At 37.9% G+C, this 25802-nt stretch overlaps 4 protein-coding genes and 1 long non-coding RNA gene across 7 annotated transcripts; 4 read left to right on the top strand and 1 right to left on the bottom strand.

Moving 5' to 3' along the window:
- The first annotated feature begins 4 nt into the window (after nucleotides 1-4).
- Nucleotides 5-2082, top strand: LOC138127548 (leucine-rich repeat-containing protein 15-like). Its single transcript, XM_069043593.1, has 2 exons — nucleotides 5-110; nucleotides 169-2082. The coding sequence occupies exon 2, from the start codon at nucleotides 183-185 to the stop codon at nucleotides 1983-1985; it is 1803 nt and encodes a 600-aa protein (XP_068899694.1). The 5' UTR covers nucleotides 5-110; nucleotides 169-182; the 3' UTR covers nucleotides 1986-2082.
- A 36-nt stretch (nucleotides 2083-2118) lies between these two features.
- On the top strand, nucleotides 2119-4126 carry LOC138127549 (leucine-rich repeat-containing G-protein coupled receptor 4-like). The gene is made up of 2 exons (XM_069043594.1): nucleotides 2119-2306; nucleotides 2363-4126. The coding sequence occupies exons 1-2, from the start codon at nucleotides 2270-2272 to the stop codon at nucleotides 4078-4080; spliced, it is 1755 nt and encodes a 584-aa protein (XP_068899695.1). The 5' UTR covers nucleotides 2119-2269; the 3' UTR covers nucleotides 4081-4126.
- A 554-nt stretch (nucleotides 4127-4680) lies between these two features.
- Nucleotides 4681-5953, bottom strand: LOC138127617 (uncharacterized). The gene is made up of 3 exons (XR_011158287.1): nucleotides 5281-5953; nucleotides 5068-5230; nucleotides 4681-5020 (listed from the first exon to the last, which is right to left on the bottom strand). It is a non-coding gene; the product is annotated as an uncharacterized lncRNA (long non-coding RNA).
- Nucleotides 5954-6439: 486 nt separating this feature from the next.
- LOC138127550 (carboxylic ester hydrolase-like) lies at nucleotides 6440-8845 on the top strand. Of its 2 annotated transcripts, none has more exons than XM_069043596.1 (10): nucleotides 6440-6546; nucleotides 6603-6872; nucleotides 6924-7083; nucleotides 7129-7314; nucleotides 7371-7576; nucleotides 7626-7803; nucleotides 7852-8024; nucleotides 8072-8201; nucleotides 8252-8405; nucleotides 8454-8845. In XM_069043596.1, exons 1-10 carry the CDS (start codon nucleotides 6481-6483, stop codon nucleotides 8635-8637), a joined length of 1707 nt encoding a protein of 568 aa, XP_068899697.1. In that variant the 5' UTR covers nucleotides 6440-6480; the 3' UTR covers nucleotides 8638-8845. The 2 variants fall into 2 exon arrangements, with proteins under 2 accessions (XP_068899697.1, XP_068899696.1); XM_069043595.1 differs by having other exon boundaries at nucleotides 6594-6872.
- A 6109-nt stretch (nucleotides 8846-14954) lies between these two features.
- LOC138127557 (cholinesterase 2-like) lies at nucleotides 14955-16871 on the top strand. 2 transcript variants are annotated; one of them, XM_069043613.1, is made up of 8 exons: nucleotides 14955-15192; nucleotides 15238-15423; nucleotides 15477-15682; nucleotides 15732-15909; nucleotides 15959-16131; nucleotides 16181-16310; nucleotides 16360-16513; nucleotides 16562-16871. In XM_069043613.1, exons 1-8 carry the CDS (start codon nucleotides 15069-15071, stop codon nucleotides 16743-16745), a joined length of 1335 nt encoding a protein of 444 aa, XP_068899714.1. In that variant the 5' UTR covers nucleotides 14955-15068; the 3' UTR covers nucleotides 16746-16871. The 2 variants fall into 2 exon arrangements, with proteins under 2 accessions (XP_068899714.1, XP_068899713.1); XM_069043612.1 differs by having other exon boundaries at nucleotides 14955-15423.
- The last annotated feature ends 8931 nt before the right edge of the window (nucleotides 16872-25802 follow it).

The raw sequence follows: 25802 nt of genomic DNA, 5'->3' as shown, positions 1-25802 counted from the left end.
TTGCTTGACCCTTGATAATCCGGATTAAATTTAACATCATAATTAAGACTGGATTATCTTGTTTGAATTTAGTAGAGTTAAAATTCGGAACAAAATTATCATTTCTTCGGGTAAGTACTTCTCCTCGCTTTGTTGTTACAAATCCATAAACATTTTTGCAAATTTCAGAGAAACAAATTAAAATGCAACAGTTTCTCATCATTATACTACTGCTGGGTGGCACTTTTGGGTGCTTGGAAGAGTTGGACGAGACACTGACCATTACGTGTTCAAACACTAACTCCATTCAAGAAATCTCCTACAAGTACAAAAACCAGACCTACGACCAGTTCTTGCAGATTACCAATTCCAGAATCACTACATTGCATCCGAACGAATTGTCACGTTTCTCGACCATTGTCAAGCTATTTCTGAGACAACTCCACATTCGAGAAGTTCTACCAGGGGCATTCGACGGTTTATCAACTCTTAAGGAGCTGTACTTGGACGGGAACGAGTTGACTCTAGTGAAAAAAGGAGTTTTCAATTCTCTACAAGTGTTGGAAGTTTTAAATTTGGGCAACAACCAGATCCTTCGATTTGAACAGATGGCACTCGCTGGTGCGTCCAGTTTGGCAAAGCTTGACCTTCGCAACAACAACATATCAAGCATTGACAGCGATTTCTTCAACAGGATGACCATTTTAATGTATTTGGACTTGTCAGGGAACCCTTTGGAGAAGTTACCAATGAAGGACTTGACCTACATAAACACGTTAAATTTACAACAAACTGCGGTAAACCGTCTTGATGAAGACCTCTCGCAAAACAACTTGACATTTGGAGTGTTCAATTTATCTTCCAATCACATATCTAGAGTGGATTTTTCATTATTTCCTTCGGCTTATACATTGGATTTGTCACATTGTAACGTTGTTCTAATGGAGAATTGTCAAGATCTTGACTCAGTTTATCTTTATTTGGCCGAGAATCGAATCACGACGATTCAGGGAGGATTTAAGGGACTACGTCATCTAGATCTGCGAGATAATCGCTTAAGATCTGTCACCAACTCATTGTTGCGCCAATCACCACAGATCACACATGTGGACTTGGCTTATAACAGTATTGCGACAATCGAGAAGAAAGCGTTTGAAAACTTGACCCAACTAGTGTTCCTAGATTTGAGTTGCAATGACATAACCAGCCTTGATCTAGCTTTGTTCAAGGATTTGACAAATCTTCGAGTTCTCAACGTGTCTCGCAACAACATTAAACAAATTAAATTTGGAACTTTTAACCAATTAGCCAAACTGATCACACTTGACATCTCCCACAACTACTTAACAGAGATGGACCCCTACACTTTCAAATCGTTGTCCGATCTGGAATATCTCAACTTTGATAACAACCGGATTTCTTCCTTTAGGAGCAACGAATTCAACAACAATTTGCCGTCTTTGGAAACCATTTCCTTTCGAGGCAATCTCTGGCGGTGTAAAGAGCTCATCAGAATGACCAGTTTCTTCAAGAGTTTGAAGATAAACGTAATTGCAGGTACTACTTTCAACTCTGACAATCATCGAGGAATTCCTTGTTCTCAGGAGAAACACTTGAACTATTCGGATTCTTCCGGCAAGCTTCCTGCTGCAGATTTGCAAAAGATTATCAACGAAGCAGTCAAAGATTCGGACCTGGCACGATTCTTAAACGAAGACTTTGACAAATCCAACTTTGCGGAGTTTTTCCAAAAAGAGTACAAAGAAACCGGATTCTTTCAATTTTTAAAGGAGTTTAGAGAGGCGAGGAGTGAGACTGCTCAGCGACTTATTTCTTCTCAAGATTTGTCAAATCTGGAGGGATCAAATATTCTTATTTTAAGTGTTGGGCTCCAGATTGTCATGTGCTGCTTGCTACTCTTAGCAGTTTATTCGATTCTTGCTCTTTTGAGGCAGAATAGAGTAACTTACGGCGCCACACGGTGGTCTCGAGTTGAATTATCTTAAGTTTTGAACAGATATTCTAGACCCATCTTTATGACTGGTGAGGTGGTTCTTGGGTGCTCCGCGCCAAGCTTATTAAACCAAATAATTAAAACAGCAATTTCAAGTTTTATCTTTATTAACAACATTTGTTTATAAATAAATCTCCATGTTTTTATTTGGCCAAACCTATAGGTCAAAGATAAAGATATCTTAATGGCTGGTCAGATTTAAATACATCTCTACCAAACCGTATTATATAACAAAATAAAAATAATTCCAAATTTATTTGTCGCTAATTTGTTGACATGAGAAGTGCAAAATCCACCGGTTCTATTTCTTTAAGTAAGTAAATGACTTAATTATTACCAATATTATTAATCTGATTACACCATTTGTAGTGATTACAATTGTAATATGCTTGCTTTGTCTTCTTTTCCCCTTGCAAACAACCGCTTGCGAATTTTTCCCACTTGACGAAACTAGAAGTTACTCCATAACAATATGTTCCAACGTTTCTTCGCTCCTGGAACTCTCTCCTCCACAAGAACCTCAAAACTTCGAACACTTCGTCGAGATCTCACAGTCCAAAATCGACTCAATCCCCGCTTCGGCTTTTGTTAAGTTCGGGACATGCTCCAAGCTGTTCTTAACCCAAAACCACGTCAAAACGATACAGAAAGGAGCTTTCGAAGGATTGACCGAGTTGAGGGAGTTGCTCCTGGACCAGAACGAACTGAGTGAAGTCCCGAGTGAGGTCTACACTTCGCTGACGCAGTTGGAGGTTTTAAATTTGGCCAACAACAAGATAGAAAAGGTCCACAAGTTAGCCTTTGCGGGACTCGAGAGTTTGGTCGAGATTAACTTGGAGAACAACAAAATCGGGAGGGTTGATGGGGGAGTGTTTGCCTCCCAGAAGCAACTGCAACTGTTGGACCTGTCGGGAAATCCGCTCAAAGAGTTTGACGGGGAGGGTCTGTCGAGTCTCAGTGCCCTGATCCTGAGCGACACTGAGTTGAGTCGATTTGACAACGACTGGTCCAAGCTCAAAATGCAGATTTTAAATTTGTCGTCGAGTAAGTTAGAGAGGGTGGATTTTTCGCGGTTTCCCCAAGCCGAGAAGATCTACTTGTCCGACAACGAGATTCAAGCGGTCACAAATCTGGACAAGCTGGAGGCGTCTTTTGTCAGTCTGGACAACAACCAGATCACCACGATCAACGGCACGTTCGCTGATGTCTCTCTGGTCAACCTCCAACACAACAAACTGGAGGTTTTGAGCAACTCTCTCTTCAGCGAGTCCGCCTCTGTGTTCTCCCTAGATTTGAGCTTCAACTCCATCTCTACCATCGAGCGGGACACCTTCCGGGGCCTGGACAAGCTCGAGATTTTGCATTTGGAGTACAACAACATCTCAACACTCGACCCCAAGTTGTTCGCCGATTTGATGGAACTAAAGTACCTGGATTTGTCCCACAACAACATCCAGAGTCTGCAGTTTGGCACCTTCAACAACTTGATTCAACTGAAAGTGTTGAACATTTCTGACAATAAGCTGACAAGTCTGCAGGAGAATGGACTTCTGGCTGTCATCAGCCTGGAGGAAATAGTCTTTCACAACAACCAGATCTCCACTCTCGACGTCGAAACTCTTCTGCAGTTCAAGGGCCGGTTGAGAATCATTTCTTTGAACAACAACTCCTGGAATTGTCAAGAAGTTGCCAACACTTATGTGAAACTAGTGGCCAATCGCTCTCTAGACTTTCCGGGCTTGTCCGAAGAAGGGGAAAACTTCTACGGGATCGCATGTACCAGTAAAAAGAAGAGTGAGTGGGAAGATTCAGACATGGGAAGATTTTTCAATGAGGACTTCAAGAAGTCCAAGTTTTTCCAATATTTTGAGAGCGAGTACAGGAACAGCGACTTCTTCAAGTTCTTGGACGGTTACAAATCCTCGAAGAAGTCAGTACCGGAAAAACTGGTTTCGCTAGAACCATCAGTCACAAATGTTAGTAGCAATGTTATTGTTTTTGGAGTTGCAATGCAAGTTGTCATTGCTGTGTTGCTCTTACTCAACCTCTTAAGAAAAAGACAGAAGCTTAGAAGGTATCATGCTTGACTTGGTGTAAAATTCTTGCTTCAAAAATAAACATGTTCAAAAATAATTTATTTTATTGAGTACTAACACTAAGAAATTAATCTTAGAAACCTGCCAGTCTCGATATTGAGTCAGAAGGTTGCAAAATAACAGTACCAAAGCAAGAAGAAACGTTATTAAAATGTGTGGTTCTTCTGAAAAATGAAGAAATACTACAGGGGACAACAACAACAAAATAAAGACCTGGTGACACATTTTATCAAAGTAGTACTCAGTAGTACTAAACTGCTTTCCAAATTTTAACGACGTTGGGTTCACGAAGCAACAATTTTCCATATCAAGAGTACCATCATCGCCTACCTACGTCATGGTACATGGTACAGTAATTAGTACGTAATTTTTGTAAAAACTGTAAGATTCTACCAACACATTTATTTATTCAAGATTGCCAACAATTTTCTTAATCCAATCTGCATACGCATCAATTCTTGCGTACCCCGTGGGGACAAAAGCGGGTTTGCAGGCCCCCTCCGAAGTCAAGTCTACCCCCACCAATTTCCCTGTGGAATAATCAACAAGAGGCCTTCCAGAGTCACTACTGCAGCGTCCCGCAGTTCCCGGCCCTCTCACATTCTTGGCACAAATAAAGTACTCACTATTTTTGCACAAGGGCATGTCGGTCACTTTCATCTGTACAAACTTCAGAAGGGACGTGCGCGACTTCCTGCCAGGTCTTGCGTAGCTAACCGAGACCTGGGTACCGTTAGTACTTACAGTACCGATCTTAATCGGCGCTACGTAACGTGAGAAAACGAACGGTCGAACAACCTGGATCAGAGCAACACCTCCATGGTTCCTGGAGCTGTTGTCATGGCGTACGATTTCTTTGACGCCGTTCATGGGCTGGTGGTTCCTACGATCGTCGACCACACCCACGGCCACTCGGATGTCACCCGGTTTCCTAAAATAATGAAGTTTTGGTCGAGTTGAGGCGTGAAGAAACATTACTTATTGAGAAGACAGCGACTCGATGTCAGGACCCACTGGGAAGTGATGATGTTGCCAGTGCAGAAGAGCTTGTTGTTACTTGCTCGGATCAAAGCGGCGACGTACGGGAACTGACCTGCCCGTGCAAGACTTTGCCTCTCTAAGACTCCTGAAGCCGAGTGTCCTAGTGACAGGGTTACAAAGAAGTAGACAAAGTGGTTATTGCGCGTTTACCGGATTCAGCAAGCAGAAGAACCGTAACGATAGGTTTCAACAAGTTCAACATCGCGAAGAGAAGTACTGCGATAAGGCGTTGTGAAAATTTATGGAGGGGCAAAGTTGTCATGCTCTTTATGACCCATTGTGAACAGCTACTTATCAATGACTACTAAAAGAATTCAATCGTACCATTTTATTATAATAGCAACAAGTGAAACTGTTTTTGAAAAATTGAAAATGTGTTCTTTTTGTGGCCGTAGTAACAGACAAAAAAAAATCCAGTAAGTAATTTGATTTTTTCTAAATGTAGACTTGTCAGTAATAGATTCCTTTTTATCCACTCTAGACCAGTATTATTCCACATTTTGAACATTTAATTTAAGGAAGTTATCGAGAGTTGCTTTGATAGTGTTAAGTCTGGACCGCCTGCTGGCCAGTTACGTCAATATATTTATTCTCGCTTAAAACAAAAACAGAAATAACTAAAATGGCAACAGTACAACTAGTTATGAAAGTCATACTTTTTTTCACGAATTTGCAGATTGATTAACGAGGGCGTAGCCCGAGTTAATCAAGCAAATAAGTGAAAAAAGAGACTTATAAGGTGTCGTACACACTATTTTTTTGCATGTCGAAAAAAGTTGAGAAATTTGGTCTAAAAGGATTTATGAAAAATTACAAAACAAAAATAGGACAATCATCTCCAAGGAGATGAAATAAAATGATGCAAAAAAGTACTACTTTCACTACGATTTTTCGTGTAAAAAAGTGCCACTTTCATTACGATATACAAAAGTAATTTACGAACCAAGTGCGGAAAGACGATGTTCCCGCATGAGCGCATTTTTTTCAAAGCACGAGCGACGAAAGAGCGAGTGCCTTTAATTAATGCGCGAATGAGCGGAAGGTGTAAAATTTATTGTCACGATTCGATAACTTAATAGCTCTTATTACTTAAAAAGTTGCGGTTTTATTTTAGAGATTACTTTTATAGGTCTGCGATCAGCACGAATAAATTATTTCAAAGTAGAAAACTGCCACATATTGACAGTTCTACCTACGTCTAGTATTATTCCAATACCATTGTATGTAATTATTATACACATTTTATCGGATAAGAGATTAATAAGGGATCATAACGATAATTACACTTATCACAAAAATGATTGTCACATTTTTGTTAAGAGTTAGTCATTGTTATATCTGCAGTGTGCGATGTCCATCTTTGCTATCTCTTTGGTAATCTCCATCTTAATAATCTTCTCTCTTGTAGATGTGGAGGTGAGTTAGTATTTTATTGCAAACTGCCCAACGAAGAATTTATTAAGGAGAAACAGTCCACAGGTGGGACCCTGGTACGACTTCCTAATGGACTCATCAAGGGACGCATATCATTGACCACCACGAAGCGCCCTTATTGGGCCTTCCAAAAGGTACCATTTGCATCTCCTCCAGTTGGAAACTTAAGGTTTCGTCCTCCGGTACCGCCGAAAAATTGGTACGGAGTACTAGAAACTACCAAGAATGACATCACTTGTTATCAAGTACCTTCAGACTCGCCTCTAGAATCCGAAGATTGCCTGTATTTAAACGTGTACACTCCGAGGGCAAGTGATACATGATTTCTTAATAGTTTTGGTACTAAGTAGTAATTTTAGTACCCTACCAAATTATGGAACTGGTCCCTTCCTGTAATGTTCTACATCTATGGTGGTGGCTTCATCGAGGGTAACTCTCTGGATCACATCTACGGCCCTGAATTTCTACTGGATCGAGATGTGGTGATTGTGGTGGCAAATTACCGCGTCGGTCCTTTCGGTACGACCCGCACCGTTACGACTCGGACTAATTTGTTGATTTTAGGATTTTTGTCAACACAGGACATGGTGGTACCTGGAAATAATGGCCTAAAGGATCAACTCCTGGCCCTACAGTGGACCCACGACAACATCCATCTCTTCGGTGGAGATCCGACAAAAATTACACTTTTTGGTCAAAGTGCTGGCTCGGCTTCTGTCACTTATCACCTCCTCCACACAGAATCCGAAGGTAGTACTGGTCCATTTTGACAATCTGCTTTATCAATTGGACATTGTGAATTTCAGGATTATTCAGAGGCGCCATATGCGAGAGCGGATCTTTTCTTTGTCCTTGGGCGTACCAACGCAGAGCTCGAGAGTACGCGTTCAAGACCGCATCTCTAATAAATGAAGAATTCAAAACTAACAACGACTCTCAAGCTCTTTTGGAATTCCTGCAAAGTGTTCCCGCTAAAGAACTCGACACAGCTTCGTACCAATTAAGCTTGACGGTACTGCCAACTCGTTATCCCATCTAGATTCTACATTGTGTGGTTCTAGGAAGACCATCAGAATCGACAGTTATTTCAAGGCTTCTATTACGCTCCTGTCATCGAACCAGAGCACGATGGTGCTTTCCTCACCAAAAAAATGTACGGGCAGCTCAAAAGCGGTGATTTTATCAAAGTACCGACTCTGATGGGCTTCAATTCGGAAGAAAATGTGTACTTTGCTTATCGTAAGTGACTACACTTTCATAAAGATAATGACTAAAAGAAAATTGCAGTAACTGAGTGGTTGACACTTGCAATGGCCACTTACGACTCTAATCTAGACTGGTTAGTACCTGACGATATGAATGTTTACGATGTTGAAAAACGAAGAGAAATAGGAGCCGCGATTAGAAGTATTTACACAGGAGGTGCTACTTTGGTCGAGCACGCCATACCGTCAGTTAGGGTATCTAGGCGAATCATAAAATGTAATAAAAACCAAAATGTGACTAGTATTACAGTGACAACTCGTTTACGAGATCTATTAGGAAACAAGCTGAACTTCAGTCGAAATTCTGTGATGTCTACTTCTACCAATTTTCCTATGACGGCAAACTAGGCAACTTCTCGTTCACAGTGGATGGTAGAAAGTGAGAAAATTTTTGACTTGTGCAAAATCTTGACAAATTTCAGGGGCCGAGAACATAACTCACGGAGAAGAGAACAAATATATTTGGCGAATGTACGACGACTACTATGACAACTCCGACTTGGCAATTTTTCCGATGGCGGACAGGATCACGCAGTACAGAGTTCAAAAAATCTGGACAGATTTTGCGAAATATTTGTGAGGTTTTTCACAATTTGGAAACGTAATTTGACAAGATTTTTGTAGAAACCCTACACCCAGAAGCAGTGATCTTCTACAAGGAATTGAGTGGCCAAAAGTTACAGAAGAGTTTCAATACGTTGACATTTTGAAAAACTTGGAAATCAAGAGAGATCCAAAAAATGAGACTTATCCAGGATGGATGGCGATTTACGACAGTTTAGGATATGACGATTTTGACACATATTGAACCAATTTGATTATGTAGTAACATGCAAGAGAACAATGAAATCAGCGTGTTTTAGCCCTCGTTATCACTCGGGCTCAAAATCACACTTCAGACCATAAAAGCCCTCTTACACCCTTAATACATAAATAACTATTATATAATAATCAATGCCCCTTTTACCCTTAGGTGTAGGGGTTCCTGAATTAATTACATTTGTTTTATTAAATTATCATAGATTATTTAATTATGAACAAATCCGGACCAGCTTCTTTTGTCTTGCGCTAGTTTTCTCGCTTCTCTGCAATTTAAGCCTCGTCTTTCCATAACTTTGGCAACTGTTCCGTTCCAAGACTCGGGGGGCCTTCCCCTTGTTCTTTTGGGATTTATTCTTGCGTCCCATGTTCTTCTGACTTGCCTTGCATCTGCCATTCTAATTAGGCATCCATACCATTTCAGTTGATTTTTCTCTATTGTTGTCGTTATCGACTCTATTCGTAATTCTTCTCTTATGTCATCATTTCGTTTATGGTCTTTTTTCGTTATTCCTAGTGTTGTCCTGTGAGATTTCATTTCAATTGCTTGCATTCTATTTTTTTGTCTCTCTGTCATTACCCAAGATTCACTCCCAAATGTCAATACTGGACGAAATATTGTTTGATATACGGTCATTTTTGTCTTTCTGGTAATTTCTTTTTTTTCCTATAAAAATTTTGCCTAGTGTATGGTATAGTTTTGTCGCCGCCGATATTCTCTGGTTTATTTCTGTATCTTCCTTCCCCTTGTTGTTTATTGTGACTCCCAAATACTTGAATTCATTGACTTGTTCAATTTTTGTACCTTCGATTTCAATATCTACATTTTTCTCGTCTTTTGTTATTACCATTATTTTTGTCTTTACTATGTTTATCTTCATCTGTTGTTCTTTCAATACTTTGTTCCATATGTTAAGATTTTCTTGTAGTTCTTTCTCGGTAGCTCCAAACACAACAAGATCGTCGGCAGAAGCACGTTCACAAATTTTAACTGTTGTTAATTTGTAGTGTCCGAGATGTTTACTTGCTTCACTTTTTCTTTGCCCTTCTTAATGATTTCGTCCATCATTATTATGAATAGTAGCGGGCGCAGTACTCTTTCTTGTCTAAGTTCATCTACGGTTATGAATTCTTTCGATCTGTTGTTTTTACTCCTGACGGCTATTTTTCTACAAACTTTTTGTAGCTGTTATGACTTGTGGGTCTATTCCTTTTTTTTTTTTCTAAGCATTCCCATACTTTTCCCCTCGGTATCTTGTCGAACGCCCTTTCTAAGTCTATAAATCCTGGGTATAACTCTGAGTTCTTTTAAATTGCTTTATATATGCTTTCTTTGATTGTGAAGACGTGGTCTTGAATACTGTGGCCTTTCCGAAAACCATTTTGTGAGTCTGTCAATTGTTCTTCTATTTCTCTTCTAAGTCTTTTTTCTAGTAACCTTTCGTACGTCTTTGTTACTACGCTCAACAGTGTGATACCTCTGTAATTATTGCAGTCTAATCTATCCCCCTTTTTATATGTATATTGGTACCAATACTCTATTTTCCAGTCTTGTGGAATCGCCTTCAGCCCATGCTTTCCTGAATATTTCCAGTAATGTTTGGGTGTCGTTTTCTCCTAAGCGTTTCATCATTTCTGGGGTGATTCCATCGTGCCCTGCTGCTTTTCCGTTTTTTATACTTTTTATGGCTTCTTACACTTCTTTTAATGTAATCTCGTTGTCTCTATTTATCTCTTTATTTATTTCTATTTTGTTCTTCCTTTCTTTTTTTACTGCTTTTCCTGTTGTTTCTCCGTTTGTCTTTGTAGGGTTTAGTAGATCTTCGAAGTTTTCCTTACATCTTTCCATAATCTTATGCTCTTCTGTTAGTACTTCTCCTTCTTTGGATTTGATGTTATTCATTATAAGCTGTTCTTGTTTCCCCGTTCTCAGATTTTTTAGAACTCGGAAAATAATTTCTGGTTTTTATTTTTATTTTTTACATTTTTTCCCCAAATTCTTCCCAGGACCTCTTTTTCGCTTCTATTACTAAATTTTTCACCATTTCTCGTTGTCTTTTGTAACTCCTATAGGATTTTCTTGTTTTTGTGTTTAAATATACATATATCCCATTTGTTTTTCTTCTTCTTCATTTGTTTCTTAATTTCTTCATTCCACTAAGCTGTTTGTTTTTTATTTTTCGTTCCGTCTGTTATTTTCGCTACTAACTAATGTGATGGTCGTTATAGATTTTCGGTCCTCTTTGGACCTTAGTGTCTTTTACCATTCTTCTTTTATTTCTTTCTACTATATTCTATAATTGATTTCTCTGATCGGCTTTGTACTTCTTTTGTTATTTTATTTATACCCTTGTGTGTATAAAACGTGTTTGCTATTATTAAGTCATTTTCTATGCAATGTTCTATTAATCTCCGCCCATTTTCATTTTTTCTTCTGTTTTTCATCTTCATTTGGCCCATTCGTTATTATTATTGCTATCGGGTTTTCTCCATTCCTCGCCTCAAATTTTATTATTCTCTCGGATATGTATGTCCATCCTAATATTTTTTTTCTCCATTTCTCTTTTACTAGGCAACCCACTCCCGCTTTTGCTCTTTCATTTGTCGGTACTCCGCTGTAAATTAGGTAATACCCGTTTCCTACTTCTGTTATTCCTTGTCCTTTTTTCTTTGTTTCCGTGATTCCCAGAATATCTACTTTTACTTTTCGACATTCTTCAATTAATTCGTTCTCCTTTCCACTTAATCCTCTTATATTCCACGTTGCCAATTTCCAATAGTTCCTTGAGTTATTCTTATTTCGTTTTCCTTTTCCGTGCCATGTCTTTTCCATTTTCTGATTTCCATGTATATGTTTATCTAGTTTTTTGTATCTTGTGGTCTTTTGGCTTGTTCTTTTTGTTCTTCCAGTTTGTATGTCTTGCTGTTCCATGTCCATATTTTTTCGTTTATTGTTAATTTCTTGTATCCGATTCTTACTTTATTGCCTTTTTCTTTTTCTGCATTTGCCGCTTGTCGTATCCATCCTTGCATGTCTCGTTCTTTTTTGGTGAGGTCATTTGTTATAAAGATCTTTTTATTTTCGTTTTCCCGTAAGCATGATTTTTTCTTCATTATTTCTATCTTTTTCTCATATTTACTCACTTGTCGATTTTATACACACTTTCAATCTCGACGTTTATTTTTGATCCCCTCTTCTAGTTTTTTCTCCAACGTTTCATTTTTTCTTTCGTCAATTCCATTCCATAAATTACTATATTGTTCTTCTTCTGGTGTCTTCCCATGTGCTCTAGTTTATCTTCCATGTTTTGCATTTTGGTCTGCATTTCATTGTTTTCTCTCTTTATCTCTTTGTTTTCTTCGGTGAACTTGTCTAGTATCTCATGATATTTGTGGTTTTCTTTTCGGATTTCCTTCACTTCTTCCATGAGTTTTTGAATCCTGTTTTTCAGATCTTCCATTTCCGTGTCTCCTTTCTTTTCCTTTCTCTCATCAATAAGTTGACAAATAACAATTAAACAAGATTTTTTATTCAACATTTATTTACTAAAATAACAATGCTTTAGTTAGCAGCAAGTTCTTGTTTGTCATGCTCTTACACTAATGAGTAACAACATGATTATGAAGAAAGCACTATCAACACATTTATCTCAATTAGACTACTCACATTGAGTGAGTCACCCAATTTTCTTCAGATATGGCGCACCGCTGGCTAACGATCCTCTTCACGGTGGGAAAATTCCTAACAATCACTCCATCCTACAACTCTAAAGTTTCTCGTTCGCAAACAATTTGCACTTTCGTGCTAGTGACACTTGAAATACTTCTTATGATATTTTCCGTTGTTACGAGACAAGTCAGGTACCCTCAGATTTATTCGAAAGTCGTAGTGTCTGTTCTTAACGATTTATATTTGTTGATTTTTTCTTGCTGTATATCATTAACTGTTGTCTTGTGGAAGAAGGCCCAGTGGCAGAAATTGATAACGAATCTCAAGATCATCGCTTCGAATGCCAACAACACCAAGAAAATTGTACAACACGTAAAAATTTCTCTGGCAAGACTTGTCACAGATTTGACAATTTTAATCGTTGAGTATGGTTTCTGGTCAACAATTTTTGATTTGTCAAATTTTATCAAAATATCAAACGCTCACTATGTGGATTACTATTTGGTCTTCAGTTTCAACACGTTTTTGAGTTTGATACTCATCGTAGTGTTAACACAGTACAGATATTTGAACCAAGTTCTTCAGGAACAAATCGCCTCGGAAATAATTTGTCTGGACAAACTAGCAAGTCTGTTAAGAGAGATCGAGAGGAATTTGTTGTTTTTGAAAGAGACGGTCGACCTCATTAATGATATCTTCGGCTGGCCGCTCGCTTTACTCATCTCCTACACCACACTTTACATCGTCAACAATTTCGATTACATTTTCCAGGATTATCTAATTCCGGACGACAAAATCGCATTTAAAATCTTGGCAGACACCACTTTGGTACTACTAACTTTTGTGAGTACTATATTTAGGAACTACCTACTTAGTCTGAAATGGTTCTTGTAGTTGGGAACAAGTGCGGTAATCATTATATGTGACTTGATACTCAAAGAAGCTGAGACGATGCTGTCAAAATCTTACGTCTTGAGAGGACACAATAAAATGTTGTCACCCAAGGAGAAAGAAGAATTGATGCAGTTTAGCGACGTGATTCAACAAAACTTTCCGAGATTTTCTGCCGCACGATTCTTCAACATAGACAGGTCCACGATTCTCAGCATTTTGTCAACTGTGGTCACATTTTTAATTATCATGATACAATTTGAAACCACCAACAAATAGAGCACTCGATGTCTATCATATTACTACAAGATCTATTAGAAATGTAAAAGATTATTGTTGTTATCACTACCAGAAATTTTTCATTATATTGGATGGTAGCTTAGTGTACAAAATTTGCTTAAGAATAAGCAATAAATGATTCTATAGTGTCTCTATTTCACACAGTCCACGATTATTTTTACCATCATAAAAAAAAATTATCAAACTTACGCCTACGCAAAAAACACCGTAAAGAAATATCTTTTGAGACACCCTTAATGAAAAATCTAATTTTACGTACTCCCAAGCGGACGAAAAGTAACCCTTTTTCGGACGCACTTTTTCGGCCGCTCTTTTTCGGACGCACTTTTTCGGACGCTAAATTTAGTTTTGCCCGAAAAAGTGTAGTATCGTTTATTTCTGGTGGTATTTGGTGCACAATAAGAAAATGAACGTTCACATAAGCAGAACTGGGACGACAGATTTCGACAAGTTCAAAATCGCAAAGAGAAGTGTTCCATTAACGCGTTGTTAAAATTTATTGAGCGTCAAACTATTATACTGTTTACGACCCATTGTCAATGCTAAATGAATCCAGTTTCACGATTCTATTATGATTCCAGAAGAAATTAATTACCTAAACCCAGAATTTCTCTACAAGTGAAAGAGTTTGTGTAAATACGGTACTTCCAACAATTGGAAATGTGCTACTTTTGTGGCTATTCAGCCAAATGTGAAGATGGCCACCTTAGGATTGTTAAAAAAGTAAGAGACAAAAATATAATATATTCTTTTTTTTTTGTTCAAATTTTTGTTTCCAATTTTATATAGTTAAATTCAGAAAGATACAAGGAATGATTCATAAATGTTTTCTTAGTTTTAAATCTGGTCAGTTTGCTGGCCAGTTTCGTCAGTATATTTATTCCCAAATCATCTGCATAAAAAGAGATTTTTTTTTTGTAGTAATTATTTTTTTATTCGTCTTTAGGACACTTTCTTTCATTTTATTCCTCAACAGAGCAGTATATTAGAAGGTAGTTACAAATAGCAGGCGATATCACACATATCGTTAACTTTTTGTCACATTTTTTTTCAATATGAAGTTAATGTTATTATTGCAGAGTGTAGTGGTCATCTTTGTTGTTATTTTAGCAATCTCCTTCTTAACAATATTCTCCCTTATTCATGTTGCGGTAAGTTAAACACTATCCTACGAGCTGATCTACGCCAAATTTATCAAGAAGAGACATTCCACAGATGGGACACTGGTACTACTTCCCAATGGACTCATCAAGGGACGGAGATCTTTGACCATCACGAAGCGCGCGTATTGGGCCTTCCAGAAAATACCATTCGCCTCTCCTCCGGTGGGAAGCCTACGATTCCACCCTCCAGTACCACCGAAAAATTGGAACGGAGTACTGGAAACTATCAAAAATGACGTCGTTTGTTATCAAGTACCCTCAGATTCCCCCTTAGAGTCCGAGGATTGTCTCTACCTAAACGTGTACACCCCTACAGTTAGTAATTTTTATAATAACTAGCATTTGTACAGGGTGTTGTAGCAGCCTACGAAAGAATGGAACTCGTCACTTCCTGTAATGTTCTATATTTACGGTGGGGGTTTTGTCGAGGGTAACTCATTAGATCACATCTACGGACCTGAGTATTTATTGGATCAAGAGGTGGTGATTGTGGTACCGAATTACCGCGTCGGTCCTTTCGGTACGACTCGCACCGTTACGATTCTGACTAATTGGACGGTTTTAGGGTTTTTGTCAACACAAGACATGGTAGTACCTGGGAACAACGGCCTAAAGGATCAACTCCTGGCCCTAGAGTGGACCCACGAGAACATACACCTCTTCGGTGGAGATCCGAAGAAAATTACAATTTTTGGTCAAAGTGCTGGCTCGGCTTCCGTCACTTATCACCTCCTGCACACTGAATCCGAAGGTACTGGTCCATTTTGATAATCTGCTTTATCAATTGGACATTGTCAATTTCAGGATTATTCAGAGGCGCCATATGCGAGAGCGGATCTTTTCTTTGTCCTTGGGCGTACCAGCGCAGAGCTCGAGAGTACGCGTTCAAGACCGCATCTCTAATTAATGAAAATTTCAAAACTAATAACGACTCTCAAGCTCTTTTGGAATTCCTGCAAAGTGTTCCCGCGGAAGAACTCGACGAAGTTTCGTACCAACTAAGCTTGACGGTACTACCAACGCATTAACCATTCTAGATAATACCTTGTGTGGTTGCAGGAAAATCATCAGAATCGACAGTTACTTCAAGGCTTCTTTTACGCTCCTGTCATCGAACCAGAGCACGATGGTGCTTTTCTCACCAAAAAAATGTACGGACAGCTCAAAAGTGGTGATTTTGTCAAAGTACCGACTCTGATGGGTTTCAATTCAGAAGAGAACCTAATCTATGCTAGTCGTAAGTGATGATAGTGTCACGTGGTTCCCGAGTTAAAAACAAATTGTAGTACCTGAGTGGTTGGAGCAAGCAATGGTCACCTACGATGCCAACCTAGACTGGTTAGTACCTGACGATATGGATGTTTACGATGTTGAAAAACGAAAAGAAATAGGAGCTGCGATTAGAAGTATCTACACAGGAGGTGCCCCATTAGCAGAGCTTGCAGTACCATCTGTTAGGGTATCTAGGTGAATCAAAAATTTTACAAAATAAATCAAATTGTGGTTAGTATTACAGTGACAACTTGTTTACGAGATCCATCAGGAAGCAAGCTGAACTCCAGTCGAAATTCAGCGATGTCTATTTCTACCAGTTTTCCTATGACGGCAAACTAGGCAACTTCTCGTTCACAGCGGATGGTATAAATTTGCAAAAAGTTTTGCATGTCCAAAATTTCCAAAATTTCAGGGGTCGAGAATATAACTCATGGAGAGGAAATCAAATACATCTGGCGAATGTACGACAAGTACTACGATAACTCCGACTTGGGAAAGTTTCCAATGGCGGACAGAACTACTCAGTACCGAATCCAAAAAATCTGGGCAGATTTTGCGAAATATTTGTGAGGTTTTTGACAATTTGGATGCGTAATTTGTCAAGATTTTTGTAGAAATCCTACACCTAGAAAGAGTGATCTGCTGCAAGGTATCCAGTGGCCAAAAGTCACAGACGAGTTTCAGTACGTTGACATTTTGGAAAATTTGGAAATCAAGAGAGATCCCAAAAATCAGACTTATCTTGGGTGGGAGGAGATTTACAACAGTTTAGGATATGATGATTTTGACACATATTAAATCAGCTAAATTATATGGAAGAAGTAAGCAACAATCAATTCCAGCAAAGTACTATTGTGATCATCAATTTTACTGCGACATAATTTTGTTGGATGTTTATTTACCGAAATAAAAAATGTTTCTTCACATTCTTTTTTCTAATGCTTTTAGAGTAATGAGTATCAACATGATTACTAGGAAAGCACTACCAACACATTTATTTTAATTAGGCGACTAGTAATGAATGAATTACCCAGTTTTACTCAGATATGGCTAACTGGTGGCTAACGGTCCTCTTCACGGTGGGAAAATTTCTCACAATCACTCCACCTTACAACTCCAAAGTCTCTCGCTTGCAAACAGTTTGCACTTTTGTAGCAGTGGCCCTTGAAGTACCTCTTATCTTATATTCCATCATTGTAAGAGAGGTTTATTTCAAACGTATTTATATGAAAGTCGCAGTGGCTCTTCTTCTCGATTTTCATATGTTGACGTTTCTTTGTTGTACTTCATTAACTGTTGTTTTGTGGAAGAAGACCCAGTGGCAGAAATTGATTGAGAATCTCAGATTCATAGCGTCGAATGGCAGAAACTCTACAAAAATTATACAACACGTAAAAATATCTCTGGCGCGACTTGCTTTAGATCTGACAATTTTAATCTGTGTATATTGGTACTGGATTACAATTCATCATTTTTCGAGATTCGTCAGAGCATACAACGCTCACTACGTGGGCTATTATTTGATCTTCAGCTTTAACATTTTTTTGAATCTGATACTTATCATAGTGTTAACGCAGTACAGATTCTTGAACAACATTCTTCAAACACAAATTGATTCCGAAATACTTTGCTTGAACCAACTAGCAACATTGTTGAGACAGATCGAAGGCAATTTGTTCTTTCTGAAGGACACAGTCGACCTCATTAACGATATCTGCAGCTGGCCTTTCACTGTAGTCATATCCTTCACCACACTTTATACTCTCAATAATTTCCATTACATTTTCCAAAACACCATATCGCATCCCCATGGGCTCGCGGTTAGAATTGTAGCAGACGTTGTTATGATTCTGCTAACTTTTGTGAGTACCATTTTTTGAAAGTATCCACTTAATCCCAAATATTTCTTCCAGTTTGAAACATGTGTGGTGATCATTACGTGTGACTTAATACTCAAGGAAGCTGAGACGATGCTGTCAAAATCGTACGTCTTGAAAAGACCGACTAAAGTGTTGACACCCAAGGAGAATGAAATTCTGACCCACTTTAGTGACGTAATTTTACAAAACTTTCCACGATTTTCTGCCGCACGATTCTTCAACATAGATAGGTCCACCATTTTCAGCATTTTGGGAACCGTGGTCTCATTTTTAATTATCATGATACAATTTGAAAACACTAGAATCTAAAATAGGCACTTGTTGGAGACCCTGGCAAACCCTATCACTCTCACAGGCTCGCCTATAGTGTTTCTTTTTTGTCAACCAGCGCACCCCACCTCAAGAACAAGCAATAAATAATGATCCACCCTCGTACTTTTACTGTTTATTATTGTAATCGTTTTCACTGTCACATACCTTAATAAATTAGATCAAATCGATGTAATTTAGAACAACATTTTCCGATGTACTTTCTATTCATTAAAGCGTCCAAGTCGTTGCCTGCATTTTTTACGGTAGAAAAATTTCTCACCATAATTCCACCTTTTAATTCTAAAGTGTCCCTTTTCCAAAAAGTCCACAGTTTCATTTTTGTGACCATCATAGCGACAATTGTATCCGCAACAAACATTAGCAGAGAATTTTAACACGATTACATCTATGTAAAAGATGCTGCAGATATCTCTATCGATATTGCTCTTCAGTTGTTACACTCCGATTACTGTGATCTTGTGGAAAAAAGACGAATGAAAAAGGTTAACTGAGCTTCTTAGAGTCATAGTGCCGAATGCCAAAAACATATCAAAAATAAAATTAGTTATTTACGAACCAAGTGCGGGAAGACGATGTTCCCGTATGAGCGCATTTTTTAAAGCACGAGCGACGAAGGAGCGAGTGCCTTTAATTAATGCGCGAATTAAATTAAATTTTTTTGTTTGAATACATTAAACATAAACGAACATAAAACCAAGTAGGCAGTGATCTTTGGTTATTGGAAACAATTGCTTCACTTGATATTTCAATTTTCGCAATAATTTGTGAATTTTGTAGGAACAATTTTCAACGATTATAAATCTTTCCGTAATTTTTTAATGGAGGAAAACCCAGGGAAGTTGTATTTTATGAACTAAATTTTATTATTATCAACACAGATTTTTTTTTTGAATGCCTCAAAAGGCCAGTGTTTTTTGCAATTTTTACATTCGAGTCGACCTGGAAGCACTTGTTTCGGAGCAAGCGTTGGATGTTGGAAGCGTTGCTTTCAAGGCTATGAGTACAAAATAGTTATTTGTGTATCAAGGCCAAAAAGTGCATCTTTTTTGTCCGAGTCTGGGTTTTCTAGTCGAGGCGGAGCCGAGACTTGAAAACAGGCGAGGACAAAGAACATTTTTTAGCCGAGGTGCACAAAAGTCATCCTTGAAAAAATTACAAATTCATTATCGTAATACATTTTAACTACAACGGTGCAACAAGAAGAAAATAACTAAATGCACTAAAAATGTCTTACTTGCTTTCTTTTCACAAAAGTGAAAAAACATAAATCTTTGACTTTATGGTCGACATTTTCAATATTATACAGGTTTCCAGATTTTTTCGGAAGCAAGTCTTGTTTTGCAGCGCTTGCTTTGTCTGCAATGTCCGGCGGCGTATCAGTCATCGCTTCGTCAATTTCACTGTCGCTATCGACTCCGTCAACGTCCATTTTCTCACTTTTTCGCCAAATAACCACTACCAGAAGTAAACGATACATCACTTGTAAATAAAACAATTTGGTTAGGTAAATTTAACTGTCAAGGATTCGTTGATTTTCAGTCGGTTTACTCGGTTTTGTCGGTTTCGTTGTTAACTTACTAGATAGACCAACAGATGGCGCCACGGTCAATGCCGGTTTTGTCGGTTTCGTTGATAACTTACTAAATAGACCAACAGATGGCGCCACGGTCCATGGCTTGAAAAGTGCGTCCCAAAAAGAGTTACTTCTTGTCCGCATGGGACTACGTAACATTACGTTTTTCATTAAGGGTGCCTAAAAAAAGATTTAACATTCATTACAGAGAGTACTATTTGGTCTACACATTCAACGTCTTCTTAAGTCTAGTAAAAAATTTCATTCAATTGCAACAAACTATTATTGTGATCATCAATTTAACTGCGACATAATTTTCTCTATTCTTTGTTTATTTACTGAAATAAATATATTTTTACTTCACCTTATTTTTTGTCATGCTCTTACACTAATGAGGACCAACATGATTACTAGGAAAGCATTTTCAACACATTTATCTCAATTAAACGACTACCAATGACTGAATGACCCAATTTTATTCAGATATGGCTAACAGATGGCTAACGGTCCTCTTCACTGTGGGAAAATTTCTCACAATCACTCCACCCTACAACTCCAAAGTCTCTCGCTTGCAAACAATTTGCACTTTGGTAGCAGTGACGCTTGAAGTACCTCTTATCTTATATTCAACCATTTTAAGAGAACTTTACATCAGACGTATTTATACGAAAGTCGTAGTGGCCCTTCTTGTCGATTTTCATATGTTGATGTTTCTTTCTTGTACTTCATTAACTGTTGTTTTGTGGAAGAAGACCCAGTGGCAGAAATTGATAGAAAATCTCAGAATCATAGCGTCGAATGGTAGAAACTCTAAGAAAATCATACAACACGTAAAAATATCTCTGGCGCGACTTGTTTTAAATCTGACGATTTTAATCGGTGAATATTGGTACTGGGTTACAGTTTTTCATTTTTCAAGTTACGTCAGAGTCTACAACGCTCATTACGTGGGCTATTATTTGATCTTCAGCTTCAACATCTTTTTGAATTTGATACTTATCATAGTGCTAACGCAGTACAGATTCTTGAACAACATTCTTCAAACACAAATTGATTCGGAAATACTTTGCTTGAACCAACTAGCAATTTTGTTGAGACAGATCGAAAGCAATCTGTTCTTTCTGAAGGACACAGTCGATCTCATCAATGATATCTGCAGCTGGCCTTTCACTGTAGTCATCTCTTTCACCACATTTTATACTCTCAACAACTTCCACTTCATTTTCCAAAACGTTTTATGGCAGCACGATGGCCTCGCGCTTGAAATCGTGGCAGACGTTATTATGAGTCTACTAACATTTGTGAGTACCATGTTTTGGAAGTACCCACTTAATCCAAAATGTTTCTTACAGTTTGGAACATGTGTGGTGATCATCACGTGTGACTTAATACTCAAAGAAGCTGAGACGATGCTGTCAAAATCTTACGTCTTGAGAAGACCGACTAAAATGTTGACACCCAAGGACAAAGAAGTACTAACGCACTTTATTGACATCATTTTGCAAAATTTTCCACGATTTTCTGCCGCACGATTCTTCAACATAGACAGGTCCACCATTGTCAGCATTTTGGGAACCGTGGTCTCATTTTTAATTATCATGATACAATTTGAAAACACTAGAATCTAGAGTACTTAATGTAGACCCTTGTACCATAAGATTTACTACAGATGTAAAAGATTATTATTAACAAATCCACATTACAAAATAATACAGCGAAATCAAAACGAAAATGTATTTTATTGTATTGGACAATAACTTTGACAGTACGACTGGCAGTACCAAGTTGGGACAACTTCTTACGTCAAGGATATGTCACTCAATTCTCAATCACTCTGCAATGTGGAAAAGCTGAATAAATAAGACTCGTTTTGAATGACTTACCTCAAGGACAAGCCATAAATAGTGACCCACCCTCGTACTTTTATTGTTTATTCACATTTGTTGTATTAAATGTTTTCACTGTTACTTATCCTAATGAATGATATCAAATCGATGTAATTTAGAAGAAAATTTTCCGATGTACTTTCAATTAATCATGGCGACCAAGTCGTTGACTGCACTTTTCACGGTGGGAAAATTTCTCACGATAACTCCACCTTTCAATTCTGAAGTGTCTCTTTTTCAAAAAGTCCACACTTTCATTTTTGTGACCATCATAACAACAATTGAAGTTGCAACAAATATCAACAGAGAATATTATCACGATTACATCTATGTAAAAATCGCTGTAGATATTTCTACCGATGTGACATTATTGCTCTTCAGTTGCTACACTCCGGTTACTGTGATTTTATGGAAAAAAGACGAATGGAAAAAGTTAATGGAGTTCCTCGGGGTCATAGTGTCGACTGCCAAAAATATATCAAAAATAAATCGAGTTGTAAAGATTTCCTTCGCGAGAATTGTCGCAGGTTTAGGGATTTTAACCTGTGAATATATCTTCTGGAGCAGAGTTAATGGTTTCTACTATTACATAAAAAGATTCAACGTTCATTACGTGGAGTACTATTTGGTCTACACATTCAATGTCTTTTTGAGTCTAATACTGAACATCCTGCTGACGCACTATGAATATCTCAACAATATTCTACGCGAACAGATCAACTCTAAGTTAGTTTGCATGAACAAACTTTTAAATTCATTGAGAGACATCGAAAGCGACTTGTTCCTTCTCAAAGACACAACCGAAATCATAAACGACGTCTTTGGGTGGTCTCTTGCTCTCTCTATTTCATACACTACACTCTACATTCTCAACAATTTTGATTTTATTTTCGTAGCTTCGTCTAATCCAGACGACATAATCGCCCAAAGGGTCATAGCAGACACTGTGTTGGTTTTGCTGATTTTTGTAAGTACGTCCTTGATAATTTGTTAAATTTAGCACTTTCCTTTTAGTCTAGTACCGTTGCGGTGATCATCACATGTGACCTAATTCTCAAAGAAGCTGAATCGATGTTGCTGAAATCTTACATGTTGACAAGAAAAACAGAAAATCTATCGATCAAAGATGAGAAAGAGTTGAAACGTTTCAGTGAAAGAATTTTGCAAAACTTTCCGAAATTTTCCGCAGCTCGGTTTCTCAATATTGACAGATCTACAATTCTCAGCATTTTGTGGACTGTGGTCACCTTCTTTATTGTCATTGTACAATTCTATTCGTGCACAAATTAAAATGTTCCTTTACACAATGATAAAGTCTGTATTAAATTTCGTTGTTGCTCATTTTGTACCAATAAAAGAACCACCAATAGCACCAGACGCAGCATCCCATAGGCCGGTTCCTCAAATCAATTAGTATTAACTCTTCCTTCCTTCCACAAAGCACCGAGTACCGTGGCCAAGCGCCTAGCGCGACACTTTACATTCGGAAGGTCCCGGGTTCTAACCCCGGTGCGGCCTGACCAGGTGCGGGTTTTTTTTCAGAGGTTTCTCCACACCATCACGTTGTGGTATGTCTTATATGACAGATGAGGCCAATGCTGGGTCAGTATCAACCTTTCACCTTCCTTCCGCACCCATCCTCACCGTACTCATCCCGAATCTTCCCGTCAATGTGGCTGAAAAGGCTCTGGAAAGCCTCCACAGCCCGTCCCCCTTCGCGGGCTGATTTAATAAATTTACTTAAGTAAAGTCTTGTATTTTGTCAAGGTCAATCATTTTCGAGCAGTGAGATAAGAAGTAGAACACGAAGCAACCATCTTTTTTTGATGAAATTTGAATATTGATTGTTTTTGTTGTGACACTGAATGCAACGCCCATTTACTTATTATTTAGATATTTATTACCTAAAATTTAGTTGATACTGCACTTAATGATTTTTTTTTTACCTTAAGACAGTGAGTGTTTCTTTTTAAAAAAATGACACGTTTGTCCTTGTCAAACGTTTTAATAACTCTTGTGGTAATGTCGTTCATCATTAAGAAGATATTTCGGCATCTGATTCTGATGAAGTATTTGTGAGAAGAAGCATAGTCTTGTTGATTTTTGTGAGTATAGATAAAAGAAATTCATTTTTCGGTTTCAGTCTGATGAAATTTTTATTAAGTTATTTTTGACATGGTATTATTTGCAATAATCTTTTTCTAATCTTGAACTAGTAGAGTTGACAGAAATTGCTTTACACATTACTGCTTTCAAACTGTATCATGATAATTAAAAATGTGACCACAGTTGCCAAAATGCTGAGAATGGTGGACCTGTCTATGTTGAAGAATCGTGCGGCAGAAAATCTTGGAAAGTTTTGCAAAATCACATCACTAAAGTGGGTCAGTACTTCTTTCTCCTGGGCTGACAACATTTTAGTATGTCTTCTCAAGACGTAGGATTTTGTCAGCATCGTCTCAGCCTCTCTGAGTATTAAGTCACATCTAGCGATCACTACACTTGTTCCAATCTGCAAGAAACATTTCAAACTAAGTAGGTACTTCCAAAATATAGTACTCACAAAAGTTAGCAGTACCAAAGTGGTGTCTGCTAAGATTTTAAACGCGATTTCGTCGTCCGGAATTAGCGAATTCTGGAAAATGAAGTCGAAATTGTTGAGAATGTAAAGTGTGGTGTAGGAGATGGTCAGCGCGAGAGGCCAGCCGAAGATGTCATTGATGAGGTCGACCGTGTCCTTCAGAAAGAACAAACTACTTTCAACCTCACCCAATAACTTTGAGAGTTTGTTCGTGACAACTATTTCCGAGCTGATTTCTTTCTGAAGAACGTCATTCAAGTATCGATATTGTATTAACACTACGTTCAGGATCAAACTCAAAAAAATGTTGAAAGTGTAGACCAAGTAATAGTCAAAATAATGAGCATTGTATCTTTGTGCGTAATAGGAAAAACTAAACACTTCCACCCAGAAGCTGTACACAACAATCAAAATCGTTAAATCTGTGACAAGCCTCACGAAAGAAATTTTTACGTGGTGCACAATTTTCTTTGTGTTTTCTGCATTCGAAGCTATGATCTTCAGATTCCCTGTCAACTTCTGCCATTGCGTTTTCTTCCACAAAACAACACTTAAAGCAGTGTGACAAGAAAAAGTCAACAACAGTGAATCCACAAGAAGAGCCACTACGACTTTCGCATAAATGTGAAGTGTATTTAATTCCCGGGCAATGGCTGAACATATCATCAAAGGTACTTGAAGCGTGACAACCACGAAAGTGCAAACTGTTTGCGAACGAGATACTTTGGTATTGTAGGGTGGGGTGATTGTGAGGAATTTGCCCACGGTGAAGAAGAATGTTAGCCACGTATTAGCCATTTGTGGTGACTGTTGGAAATTAAGTCAGCGAGTTGTTTTTAGCCAACCAGTTGAAATGAATGTGTTGTCGATGAGTGTAATTATATTGAGTCTCATTAGACAAATTGCTTGTTAAACATAATATTTGTTTGGTTGATTTTTTAACTTATTGGCGAGAAAATGAGTGAAATTTCAAGTAAAAAATATCTTGCACTGAGAATATAAAATATAGACAACCACACGTAGCCATTATCGATTGCAATAAAATAATTACTTTACGTTACATCAAATTAAAACACTCTAATAATTTGGAGAATATCATTGGTCATTTCTATATTTATTTATTATTATTATCCATTCTGATTACTGACCTAACAATTAGTAGTGTCAATAATCATTATCATTATTTTCATAATTAGTGAGTTAATAATAAGAAGCAATTAGCTTAATGAAATACATTATAATTATACTCATAGAAAGCATCGACAACACAGTCATTTCAATTAGTCAGCTCAGAACAACTCGTTGAATTAATTTGTAATTTTCCCCAGATATGGCTAACACGTGGCTAAATTTCCTCTTCTCCGTGGGAAAATTCCTCACAATCACTCCACCCTACAATTCCAAAACATCTCGTTTGCAAACAATTTGCACCTTGGTGGTTGTGACGCTTCAAGTACCTTTTGTGATATTTTCAGTCCTCACTCGAGAACTGAGAGTTGTTCATATTTGTGCGAAAGTCGTATTGGCAATTCTTGTCGATTTCTTTTTGTTGACGTTTTCTTGTCACAATGCCTTAAGTGTTGTTTTGTGGAAGAAGACGCA

Source organism: Tenebrio molitor, chromosome 4 (assembly GCF_963966145.1).
Source record: "Tenebrio molitor chromosome 4, icTenMoli1.1, whole genome shotgun sequence".
In the NCBI taxonomy this organism is placed as follows: domain Eukaryota; kingdom Metazoa; phylum Arthropoda; class Insecta; order Coleoptera; family Tenebrionidae; genus Tenebrio; species Tenebrio molitor.
Note: the sequence above shows the minus strand (reverse complement) of the source record. Positions and strands in the feature narration are given on the sequence as shown.

Excerpts from the sequence above, each read along its gene's own strand:
- LOC138127548 (XM_069043593.1), top strand. The coding sequence starts at position 183 with ATGCAACAGTTTCTCATCATTATACTACTGCTGGGTGGCACTTTTGGG.
- LOC138127549 (XM_069043594.1), top strand. The coding sequence starts at position 2,270 with ATGAGAAGTGCAAAATCCACCGGTTCTATTTCTTTAA. Across the intron at positions 2,307-2,362 it reads CACCGGTTCTATTTCTTTAA|TGATTACAATTGTAATATGC; the intron begins GTAAGTAAATGA and ends CACCATTTGTAG.
- LOC138127550 (XM_069043595.1), top strand. The coding sequence starts at position 6,481 with ATGTCCATCTTTGCTATCTCTTTGGTAATCTCCATCTTAATAATCTTC. Across the intron at positions 7,084-7,128 it reads TTACCGCGTCGGTCCTTTCG|GATTTTTGTCAACACAGGAC; the intron begins GTACGACCCGCA and ends TGTTGATTTTAG. Across the intron at positions 8,202-8,251 it reads CTTCTCGTTCACAGTGGATG|GGGCCGAGAACATAACTCAC; the intron begins GTAGAAAGTGAG and ends GACAAATTTCAG.
- LOC138127557 (XM_069043612.1), top strand. The coding sequence starts at position 15,069 with ATGTTCTATATTTACGGTGGGGGTTTTGTCGAGGGTAACTCATTAGAT. Across the intron at positions 15,424-15,476 it reads CCTGCACACTGAATCCGAAG|GATTATTCAGAGGCGCCATA; the intron begins GTACTGGTCCAT and ends TGTCAATTTCAG. Across the intron at positions 15,683-15,731 it reads CGTACCAACTAAGCTTGACG|GAAAATCATCAGAATCGACA; the intron begins GTACTACCAACG and ends GTGTGGTTGCAG.